The sequence below is a fragment of the Periplaneta americana genome, chromosome 1 (assembly GCF_040183065.1).
Source record: "Periplaneta americana isolate PAMFEO1 chromosome 1, P.americana_PAMFEO1_priV1, whole genome shotgun sequence".
Lineage (NCBI taxonomy): Eukaryota > Metazoa > Arthropoda > Insecta > Blattodea > Blattidae > Periplaneta > Periplaneta americana.
This window is the reverse complement of record NC_091117.1, coordinates 186,551,996-186,564,762: the sequence shown is the minus strand read 5'-3', so window position 1 is coordinate 186,564,762 and position 12,767 is coordinate 186,551,996. Positions and strand designations below refer to the sequence as shown.

Here is a 12,767-nt window from a genome sequence, read left to right as displayed (position 1 = left end):
CAAAGTTCCTTTTAATGTGCAGACTTACACCTTCTGCCATTTCTCCTTTGTCCTGTCCTGTGATCAGTTTGATCACATTTTCCTCCCCTCACGTATGTAGTACCTAAGAGGTTACGTCCATTTTCGGCTTTTCCCCTTCAAAATTTTCTAGAGCTCCTTCAGTGGAGCAGTGTAACCCGGAGTGAGACAAGTGACCAACAGGCTTGGAGCTCGCATATTCAGTTTCTTTCAGTCCCTAACCTCTTGTGAGGACGCGTTTTGCGTACTTTTAAATTTCTCCTTCCACTCCTCCTCTTTCAATTCAGTTCAGGATCTAATATTTTGAGAGGTGGTAACACGGATCACAAGAAAAAGAAGTCCAACAAGCATGAATCCTAAAATTAATAGCTTTACGAATCAAAATTCGTATATTGGTGACCGGTTAATAGGGCCACACATTCTGCCCCGTAGATTAACTTGTTCTCAGTATCAGCGTCTTTTAGCAAACCAACTGCCAGTCTTGCTGGAGCAAGTGCCATACCATCAAAGACTAGAAGAAGCGTGGTTTATGGATGACGGAGTACCATCCCATCTCCATACAAGAGTCAGACGATACCTAACACGGATACCAGTATTTAATCTTCGATGGCTTGGCCAGGGAGGTCCTGTACCTTGACCTGCTCGTTCCCCATATCTTAGTCCCTTGGACTTTTGGTTATGGGGACACCTAAGGCCTTACTGTATGCAACAGCCATTGAAGACGTTCAAACATTACAGGATCGTGTCGTCAATGCTTGTAAGCACATCAGTTACCTACCAGGGGTGTTTGAAAGGTTGCTTGGTTCCCTAGACGTCGAGCTGATATATAATGTATAAATTTAGCTTCCCTTATGAAAAGGTTGCCAGATTTGACAAAGCGTATTACATATAATTTGGAAACACACCTAAAAGGTAAAATGATACACATTAGAAATGGTTAGGGAATCAGATATGCAAAATGTCAGAAAAATTTATACCTAAGCAGCATTTGTGCTCATTTGCAGTTAAGAAGGGGGGGATATCATCAGATAGGTTAGAATGATTTGAATGCCGTGAGAAAAATAATAATACGGATTGATTGGCATTGATATCTAAACCACAACAGCCATCGGTTAAGATAACTTGAAATTTCCATTATCACTCCCATACAAATGATTTCTCAATATCTGAATCGATCCTTTGAGGGCACTAATGGCTATTTCCTTCACAATGCTGTGTGTTAGGCCCAAGTTTTTACATTTGTTGGCAAAGAAGGAGGGTTTGGTACCTTGTGCTCCCACCATCAGACCTATTACATCAATGTGGGACAGGCTATATTTATCTTTATAGAACGGGATTGTTGGTTCATAGATCCGTTTCTTTTCACTGTCCACCTCATGCGGTTGATCTGCATGTGTCTCATATCTGATGGTGGGATCGAGAATGTATGCCGAGTTGTTCTTAATGGCAATGATATCGATTTGCCGAACACTTCCTTGTGTGGCTAGTCCCTGCACCTCTTGATGGATTGTAAACCCTACTTCCTTCAGTGCCATGGCCAGCATAGAACGGACAGCATGGTGACGGATGTTGCGAAGGGCCTCACTATAGGGGCAGAAGCCAAGGATATGGGGAAGAGTTTCAATCTTGCTGAGACAGCGCCTACAGCAGGTACCATCCCGACTTCTACCCAGTACAGCTCGGACCTGAGCAACATAGCCTACCATTTTAAGGGCGTCTATCCATTCTGAGAGGGTTAGACTTTTGTGATTTCTTATCCAGCTCTTTGCTGGGGGGAACTCTTTGTTAAGAATCACTCCTTTACCCTTTTGTTGCAATGTACACCAATGTACATGTTATGAATAATGAATGAAAGTATCGAGATTCTACTGTGAACAGGTAAGTTCTAATATCTAGGAAGATATAAATTTTAGGACACGTTTATTAGATGTTTTTTAATGTTATGTTTTATTTAACGACGCTCGCAACTGCCGAGGTTATATCAGCGTCGCCAGTGTGCCAGAATTGTGTCCCGCAGGAGTTCTTTTACATGCCAGTAAATCTACTGACATGGATCTGCCGCATTTAAGCACAATTAAATGCCATCGACCTGGCCCGGGATCGAACCCGCAATCTCGAGCATAGAAGGCCAACGCTGTACCAACTGTGCCAACTAGGCTGAGCGTTTATTAGATCTTTTTTTTTTTTTTTTACTTGTTTTGATGAGTTCTACCACCCTTTAAAATATCAGACCCTATTTTTTTAAACATCCTGTATGTATATATTACTTTAATCTTCCTGCATACACTTGGGACTATTACTGCTATTGTTATTATTTACAACTTCCTTACAAATGACATTTAGAGAACCTGGAGGTTCATTGCCACCCTCACATAAGCCCGCCATCAGTCCCTGTCCTGAACAAGCTTAATCCATTCTCTACCATCATATTCCACCTCCTCCAAATCCATTTTAATATGTCCGCCCATCTACGTCTCAGCTTCCCCAAAGGCCTTTTTCCCTCCGGCCTCTCAACTAACTCTCTATATATGCATTTCTGAATTCGCCCATATGTGCTACATGCCCTGCCCATCTCGAACATCTGGATTTAATGTTCTTAATTATGTCGGGTGAAGAATACAATGCTTGCAGTTCTGCGTTATGTAACTTTCTCCATTCTCCTGTAACTTCATCCCTCTTAGCCTCAAATATTTTCCTAAGCACCTTATTCTCAAACACCCTTAACCTCTGTTTCTCTCTCAAAGTGAGAGTCCAAGTTTCACGACCATACAGAGCAACCAGTAATATAACTGTTTTATAAATTCTAACTTTCAGCTTTGAGAGCAGACTGGATGACAAGAACTTCTCAACCAAATAATAACAGGCATTTCCCATATTTATTCTGCGTTTAACTTCCTCCCGAGTGTCATTCATATTTGTTACTGTTGCTCCAGATATTTGAATTTTTCCACCTCTTCAAAAGATAAACTTCCAATTTTTATATTTCCATTTCATACAGAGCTCTAGTCACGAGACATAATCATATACTTGTAATCCGCTCAATTCCAAACCCTCTCTGTTATCCTGAACTTCCCTAATGGCATATTCTAGAGCGAAGTTAAGTAAGTGATAGTGCATCTCCTTGCTTTAGCCCGCAGTGAATTGGAAAAGCATCAGACAGAAATTGGCCTATACGGAGTCTGCTGTACTTTTCACTGAGACACATTTTAATTGCTCGAACTGGTTTCTTAGGAATACCAAATTCAATAAGAATATTATATAAAATGTTTCTCTTAAAAACATATGACTTTTTTAAACCTATGAATAACTGATGTAGGCCTCCTGTACCCTTATACTTCCATTTTTTTTCCCCATATCTATCGAATACAAAAAAAAATCTGATAAATAGTCGATCTATTACGCCTAAAACCACACTGATGATTCCCAATAATTTCATCTACGTACAGAATTTGTTAATCGTCTCAAAAGAATTTTGGAGAAAATTATTAAATTATCATTATTATTATTGTTATTATTATTATTATTATTATTATTATTATTAGTCGGCATAGTGAATAATGCAAGTAAGTCGCTATACTATTTCACTTTTTCCATAGAGTACCCGCTCATACTTATACAATCTGTGTCTGACAAATAGAGAAAATAGAAATACACAGTATGGTGCAAAACCTATCAATCGCGTAACTGTAAATTCGTAATTCCTGCCTTCTTATATTGAACTCTGTTAACTCGTTAACAAAATACTGTCTAGATTGTTTTTGTCATATATTTGATAAACTGCTATGAGTTTAAGAAAACAGAGAATGAAGTTAATTAAAGAATTACATTAAAACAGATCGGAAATATAGGGGCCCTTCTAATAGCGAGAATCTGCTTTCGAAAAATTGCAGGGACTGTTCCAACGTCATTGTTCCCCCCCCCCCCTTGCCATTTTCATTTTCCAATATTCTATTATCCGTAGTATTTGAATAGACATTGCAGCAAAAAAAAAAAAAAAAAAAAAAAAAAAGGCACTAAATGAATTTATTATAGAAAGTTAAGTTCCTCAGTAACTTGTACATCATCAGGGTGTATATTTTATAAACTATTTATTATTGCTGGATAAATCATAAATGTTAACATACACAAAACTTTACATTAAAAAAATTATTATTGCAGCGTCTTTGAACAGTAGGGATTGAATCATATGATTAAAGGTTGTAAATACTTGAACAATAATAATTGTATCGCCCTATGTCTGAATCATGACAGTTCCACATGTACTGTATTTGATTATGGTAATAAAAATTTAAATATATGTTTGTGTAGTACAGAAGGTAATGGAATAAGTTTTATCTTGTTTTTACAGTTTACAGTTTCATTTGTAAAGTTTGCGGAACTGATTATGAAAAATTGTGCAGCAATACTATTAATTTAATTCATGGTAAAATTAATTCATTAAAAATGCTTTATTTAAGAATTTAAAAGTGCACCAACTGTTGCATCGAAATGTCAGATTGCGAAGTTTGTATTGTCTTATATTTGTACGATTTGGGCAGGCACATAGCGAATTCCGAAGCGTGGTCACTGCCTTCTTTATGTGGCTGGGGTAGCGTTTGGAAACTATGCTTTGCGGGACGCGGAATGGAGAAGTTGATTGCTGTATAAAATATTTGTTTGTTTAGTGCATAGCGTTGAGTTTGAGCATCTCATACCAAACTCTGTGTGATTATTTTAAAGAATTCACCATTGTTTAAGTGCTGGTAATATCACTGCGTTTAGCGCTCAGCGTTCATAATGACGGCAAGATTTAGTATAGTGAAGAGTTTCTTGACCAGCTGTCAGCTTGACAACATGGCTGTAGTAGATCTTGCAAAAACAGTATATACTGTAACCTTTGAGCAGAAAATAATTGATATTTGGGAGAATAATGAAGTGAAACTGCGTCCAAAGCAACAAACAATGTTATGTGGTAAGAATGAGTAACATATATTCCTTTTTTCAAGTTTATAAACCTTTGTTTTGAAGGCTGCCCATATGATTAGTATCACACCACAAATTCCTTTGTTATAACAGAGCATCTAAAAATTAAACTGAATTACCTCCATATAAAAGTAATAATTACATTTCTGAATCCTTTATAGGCCTATATGAGTTTGTATATTATAAAATAAAAAGCTGTAATATTAAAACATAACTAATGTATGAAAAGCTACATATTTCAGAACGAAATGCCGGGAGGTGTAGTACATGCACCCTAGATGAGTAATTTCAGTAAATGTTGGTTGCTTGAATTTTAACTTATGTTTAAATCGGTTGTAACAGTAAACATAGTGACTGCCTTCACATTAGACTGATAGCTTAGTCTGAACGAAATATAGAAAATAAACACTTCAATAAAGTAGGCCTAAGCTGTTTTTTCAAGACGAGATCACTCTTAATAATTTCGCTAAGTCTTAAATGGAAAGTGGTTTCGTTATAGTACCACTCTGTTTTAAGCAGTTTCAAAGTCTTTAGAACATTTAATACAGTAGGCCTACTAGAAAGCAAGGTTGTAAATTCAACACTGGATATTTTAAAATACGTAATCATAATTAGGCCTGTCTATTGAGGTTTTGTTTTATTTTTGATTTGCTAAACGCCTAATCTAAATTTAAAGAACAATTCATGTTAAAAGCTAAGGAAGAACTGTAAACAATACTAAACATTCGCTCTTTGTCTTGTTTTACTTCCACCTTTGATATGACTTACAAGCCAATGCAGTTTAAGGACTAGTATGCCCTGGAACAAACTGTAGAAAGGCCCATATTGTTGACCTCTCTGGTTGTGTGGTTACCATGGCACAGGCTCACTGCTTAGGCAACACATGGTAGTCTTAAGATGTACACATTGTTTCTAGGATGGAAAACAAATGCCTGTGGCGGGAATCAAACCACGAATCATGCTTAAATGAGAAGCGCACTTGCTATCTAGGCTACTAAACCAAGACTATGGACAATAGTAGGCCTAAATATTAAACAAAATTATTTTATGATTTCATTAGTTTTCTGTGTGTGATAAGTTTAGAAATATAATTCATATGATTAGGCCTTTGAAGTTATTAGTATTGTATTGTATTGTATTGTATTTATTAACATTCCATGGTATTCATACATTGCTTACAGCTAGAATATGGAACAAGTCAAAAAACTTAATACTATTATAAAATCTTAATTTATAGTCACAGTGTTTCATTTTTTATATCGATAGGGAGGCTATTAAAAATTTTTACTGCCATATAACGCACTCCTTTTTAATAGCACGATAGACTTGCCGATGGAGTATGAAAGTCATTTTTTTCACGTGTATTTATGCTATGAACTGTTGAATTAGTTACAAAGTTTTCACGATTACATACGAGGAAGACTATTAATGAAAAGATATACTGACAAGCCATGGGCATTATTTGTAGTTTTTTTTTAAATAGTCCTACACGACTCCCTAGATTTCGCACCTACTATTATTCTAATTACTCTTTTTTGTAATAGAAATATATTGTTGCTATCTGTGGAATTTCCCCAGAATATTATTCCAAAACTCATTACCGAGTGGAAGTATGCAAAGTATATTGTTTTTAAGGTATTGATATTTACTATCTTTTGCATAGATCTAATAGCAAAACAAGCTGAATTTAGTTTGGGGGTAATTTCTTTAATATGATTTTTCCAATTTAACACATTATCGATTTTTAAGCCAAGAAATTTGGTTGTTGTTTCTAATAGGGATCTATTAATAATTATTGCGCTAGAAATTTGCGACGTTGAATTTGGACAGGATTTAAATTTAATTATGTTAGTTTTGTTACAATTTAATACTAATTTATTGACTGAGAACCAGTCACATATTTTGAAGAGAATTTCCTCTGTTGAAGATTGGAATGTGTTGGAGTTATTGGCTGTAATTATTATACTTGTGTCATCTGCAAATAATATGGGATGACCTACATCTTTTATTAGGGGGGGGCAAGATCATTTATAAACACTAGAAAAAGTAGGGGACCTAATATTGATCCTTGAGGAATTCTATTATTAATAGTTCCCCATGTCGATGCAGATTTCATAGTTGTATTGATTTCAACTTTCTGTTTCCTATCTATGAGATATGAGTGAAACCATTGGTGTGCAACACCTTTAATTCCATAATAATTTAATTTATCTAGCAGCATTTTATGCTTCAGCTTAACAAAATTACTCTGTTACATTCACTTGAAAATAAAAATGTAATCAAAAGTTTTATTAGGCCTACTAATGAATGGACCAATATACAAAACCGAATTGGAATATAGCTATTTTCGAGTGTTAACTGTTAAGTAAATTAATTATTTACTTCTGTGCCAAATTGAACGTTGATCAATATGGAGGATATCATTGAGGATCAATGACAGGTTAGGTTTGGTTTGTCCAGATTTTTTGTTCACCTTGCATATTATACGTTTTTTGGTAGTCATACCAAAAACTGAACAAACCAAACCTAACCTGTCAATGATCCTCGATGTCCGCCTTACTGACCAAACGATGAAAGACTAGTGGAACGGAGGAAAATTCTCTCTGGCACTGGGATTTGAACCCGGGTTTTCAGCTCTACGTGCTGATGCTTTATCCACTAAGCCACACGGGATTCCCATCCCGGTGTCAGATCTAATCCTCTCAGTTTAAGTTCCACTTCTTGGGTTCCCTCTGGTGGCCGCCCTCTGCACTACATCATAGATGTCTATGAACATAGGACTATTGTGGCTTAGTGGATAAAGCATCAGCACGTAGAGCTGAAAACCCGGGTTCAAATCCCGGTGCCGGAGAGAATTTTTCTCCGTTCCATTACTCTTTCATCGTATGATGACGCAGAATATCTGCATGGAAACATCATATGTACTTCAGTACATTAAAATAATATCTATGATATGCGTAAATCATTGTGATTTAAGACTGTGCTTATTCCGTCCGATCCCGGCCAATCAGTCACTCATAACGAGTGCACCTCAGCACATGTGTGGACTTTGGTCCTACATACATAGACATCTATGACGTAGTGCAGAGGGCGGCCACCAGAGGGAACCCAAGAGGTGAAACTTAAAGTGAGAGGATTCGATCCGACACCGGGATGGGAATCCAGTATGGCTTAGTGGATAAAACATCAGCATATATATATTACTGACCAAAGTTCAGTTTGATGCAGAAGTAAATAATTACCCTTTTATTTATCTACGAATTAAGTTTTATATTTATCCATGTTTGTTTATAACCAGTCATGTTTGTTAATTTATTCGTAGGTACTAAGTTACCAAATTAACGAAGATGTTGAGAAATACATGAGAAATTACACTTGCATTAAATAGTAGCCTACAAAATAATTTGGGTGTAGGCTGCAAGGATTGGAAGCACAAATATCATTTCTGCATATCAATAATTTAGACTTAAGTTAATGTTGTTCATTACAACCATTAACTTAACAGTGTATAGTTTTTATTTTGTACAGGATTTTTACGTATTTTGTTTTTGCAAAATTGGCTGTATCGAAATGACTTAACAAAGAAATGTGAAACTTTTTCTTTAGGCCTATGGTATTGGGGAAATGTCATTTTAATTTATAGCATAGACGTATTACCAGATGAAATAATGAGTGGAAGTTAATTTTTGTATTAGCTACATTAACGTGATCAGTTTATCTTATTATCAGAGACTGCTATGATGTTAGATGTACAATAGCACATGCAAGAACTGTTGAATAGTTTACAGTACCAACTAACATCATTTTGATTGGAAGCATAACGTTTTTAAATGCTTCACATGAAATTTTCCTGTGGTCAATAGTATATACATGTATTTTGAAGGTACCAACTGAAACCGTTTTAATGAGACAGCATAATATTTTGAAGGTACTAACTGAAATAGTTTTAATGAGGCAGCATAAAGTGCTTAAAATGAAACTTCCTATGTTTAACATGTGTGTTTACTAAAATGCTTAGAATGTATACTGTCTTCTGTTGATATGAGTTATTTATTCACAATCTATTTACGAAAATGAGAGATTTCCTAGAATTATCTAGTATTAGTGTATCTATTAACTTTATTTGAATAATGTAACATTTTTGTAATCATTCAAGCAAAATGAGACAATTTTGGGAGAGGGCAGTGTGATGTTTACACATATTAATTATTTTATAATTTAATATTGTAAATTTTACTTAAGTACGATATTAAGATTGAAGATTCTATTCTATTTGGTTTCAAGACATGCAGATCTCTCTCTCCAAAACTAAAGACAAAAATAATAATGGTAAATAATTGACATCGAAATTGTATTTAGAAAACAGAAATTGACGAAGAATGTGCTTTTAGATTAGTGGATGAACCTACTGAATTCGATAAATTCGAAATTACATGTTGGAGGGATATTTTGTGATTTGACTAAAGCACTTGACTGTATAGATCACAATATTATATTGATAAATTAAAAGTCCTACATACACAGGGGAGTCGTAATTGTGTCCTACAAAGTAGTGCAGAGTATTCTATACTAAAAATGAAACATTTTTTTCCATATAGACTTACGGTCCTGCCCGCTTCGTTATGGAGGTAAATGATTGGAACAGTTAGAAAAGGGCAACAGCTACTTTTACTGAGTGTGTTGCTTAATGACGTGGTTATTTACATTGCAAGTTCACAGAAGATCCTCGAAATGCTCACCACTCCACAACACAATTCTACCCTTCTCCACTGAGAATGTCTTGTTCTTTGAACATTGTCCCGAAATTGTATTTCCTGTAGTCACAATTGCATTCATCACATGGGACAACTGGATAATACGCACAGTGGATCAGTGTTGGTAGTCGATGTTGCTTGCTGGTCACTAGTCACTGGGCCATCCGAGCCATGTCAAACAAAAGGCAATCTGAATGGTGGTAGTAAAATTCGCGACTATATTCTTAAATAATGCACTCCATTAATCAAGTGCAAGGTTTATGCAGTACAGCAGCAGAGTTTTGAATGCACCAAATGAAAATGCAGATGTAGTGAGATCTTAAGTAGGTTATCACAACGAAATAAACGGGGAAAAGGTGTGTTTCAGGGAATATCATTCAAATGAAGGAAAGTAAATTTCCGGTTAATGTTCATCAAAGCGTTACCTACGTAATTTTAACTCCGTTGTCGTTTTATTTATGGTCTAGAGAAAATACCTCGTCTTTTACAAAGAAAACTTTTAGTGGCCATGAAATTATTCACCACTTTCATCATATTATTATGTACCAATAGTACGAAATAAAACTATCATAAGGGCCATGACAAACAGGATCATTTAGGCTTTATGCGCATGTGCGGACTTGGATACTAAAACCTAAACTAACCATACCTAACCTTCGTATAATATGCAAGATGTGTAACCGGAGCAAGAAGGGATCTTCTTGATTTGATCTGATATGTACACAAGAAGATAAATTCAAGTAAGGATCACTCTGCCATTGCATGAGAGATCTGCGCATGCGCCACAGCAAAACTGTTTCTGTCGCGAGCCCCTCATCTAAGCCACGCAATTTACTCTCAATATTTACGCAACTACAACTTGTCGCTAACAGTGGTGCTATCTCTCTGAGAACAAAGGAGGTAGGGAGGAAAAAACAGATTTCTCCTTTTAACGACGCCACAGACCAACGTCATGTCCTTATGTTGGCAACATTGTGTATTTAGTTAAATTTGGTCCTAACCATAATGACATGGTTCAAAGCTACTGTAGCAAATTCTCCAGTTTAGTGCATCAAATACTCTGTCATGACGTGTCGAGAGTAAACTAGTCCCTTCATGCGACCCCACATCCAGACTGAGTTTAGGCGATCACGTCGGCCATGCAATAGGCCCATTGCATCCACTCCATCTGCCTGGATACCATTAATTCAAATGGTGTTTCACTGCACAACAGTAATGCGCAGCAGATACTTCAGCTTGCAGTAGCTACATGTTCAGCTATGTTGACAGTGATACCGTTTGTTGTGGTAGTTCAGTCTGCAGAAAGTGCAAATATGCAGCACCCGTTGACTGACTGTAGCGTTTCTCTTTCTTCAATAACGATAATTATACTTACTGTGTAATGTAGAGTGTCATCTGAGTGACTGATGCATGAATAGCTTCGATGTAACGTCAGCTCTCACGTCCCTCAGTGTTGTCATATCTCGATAACAAAGTCATCACGGATATATGTTTATATGACAAAATCTGTTTATATTGGAATATAAAATACTCTACAGTACTTGCATTCATAGTGTTCTGCCCAAGGGCAAGTCTTTCACTGCAAACCCAGCATTCTCCAGTCTTTCCTATTTTCTGCTTTCCTCTTTGTCTCCGCATTGATCCATATATCTTAATGTCTATCGTCTGATATCTTCTTCTGCCCCGAACTCTTCTCCCATTCACCATTCCTGCTAGTGCATCCTTCAGTAGGCAGTTTCTTCTCAACCAGTGACCCAGCCAATTCCTTTTCCTCTTTCTGATAGTTTCAGCATCATTCTTTCTTCACACAGCTTTGTTTCTTATTCTGTTCATTTCACACACTTTCATCCTTCTCCATATCCACATTTCAAATGCTTCTATTTGATTCTTTTTATTTCGTCGTAATGTTTCTGCCCCATACAATGCAATGCTCACACAGAGCACTTCACTAGTCTCTTCCTTAGTTCTTTCTCCAGAGGTCCTCAGAAGATGCTCCTTTTTCTATTAAAAGCTTCCTTTGCCATTGCTTTTCTCCTTTTGACTTCTTGGCAGCAGTTCATGTTACTGCTTGTAGTACATCCCAAGTATTTGAAGCTGTCCATTTGCTCTTTTGCCTCATTCAGAATTTGCAAGTTTATCTTCTTTACTTTTCTTCCTATGGCCATGGCCTTTGTCTTGTTGATGCTGTACATATCTGTGAGCACCGACTCCAAAAGTAAATGCTGCCATAGTGTACTGATTCACAGTGCACACAGATAAACATATCGCATAACTGGTGATGCTCAAGTCTTTTTTTTTTTTTTTTTTTTTGATTAGCAGAATCAAAACTGAAAATGGTGGCAAATGTAAACTACAGTATAAGGGTCACAGTTTCTTCATGGGTGATATTAGTGCCAAGTAAACATAAAGTTCATTGAATAGCAGTACACAGCAACCTTTGGAATGTTTACATTAACATTTGCAGTATGTTACCAATCTGTCACATCTGCAACTAATTGTTCATTTGGGTATGAAGAAATTTTCAGCCATACGTTTATAAATTACTGAAAGTTGTTTATTTTTTGCTGCACTATATCTGCAGTGCTTGGGAAAAGTGACATAAGTCAGTTTTCACAAACCTTTTTTGATATTTATTGACAACTTACACTGGTTTATGTGATTTGATTTTTTTCTGTATGAATTATTGTAATGAGAGGAATACCTATGTATTTTTTTTTTTCCAAGCGAACAGATGTTCTGTAAGTTGTCAATAAATTATCAAAAAAGGTTTGTGGAAACTTACTTGTGTCACGTTTCCCAAACACTACAGATATTCTCTTCAAGTTTATAAACCTTTTTCATTAACACCTGATGTGTGTGTGCATGCGTGCGTGTTTCTTTAAAAATAGTTTTTTATTTATGTTATAGTGTTGAACAAAAGCCTACAGTGTGGAGTCATTGGCAATTATACAGTTTGTTATGGAAATTCGTAGTAACACAAAGTTATTTTTTTTTAATGGGACACTATATTTCATTCCATAGATTTGATTGTGC

At 36.1% G+C, this 12,767-nt stretch overlaps 1 protein-coding gene across 3 annotated transcripts in view; it reads left to right on the top strand.

Moving 5' to 3' along the window:
• The window catches only part of LOC138705204 (cyclin-dependent kinase 2-like), a 64,684-nt gene that overhangs the window by 15,022 nt on the left and 36,895 nt on the right, over window positions 1–12,767 (top strand). Inside the window, exon 1 of one of the 3 annotated variants that reach the window (XM_069833961.1) lies at window positions 4,581–4,969. The exons of 1 other annotated variant lie outside the window; for it this stretch is intronic. Coding sequence is in view for 1 of the 2 variants with exons in the window: in XM_069833971.1 (XP_069690072.1) it covers window positions 4,965–4,969 (5 nt within the window). In the remaining variant the exon portion in view is untranslated. Of the gene's footprint in view, window positions 1–4,580; window positions 4,970–12,767 lie in introns of those variants that run through there. One more of the 3 variants, XM_069833971.1, reaches the window with a different exon arrangement.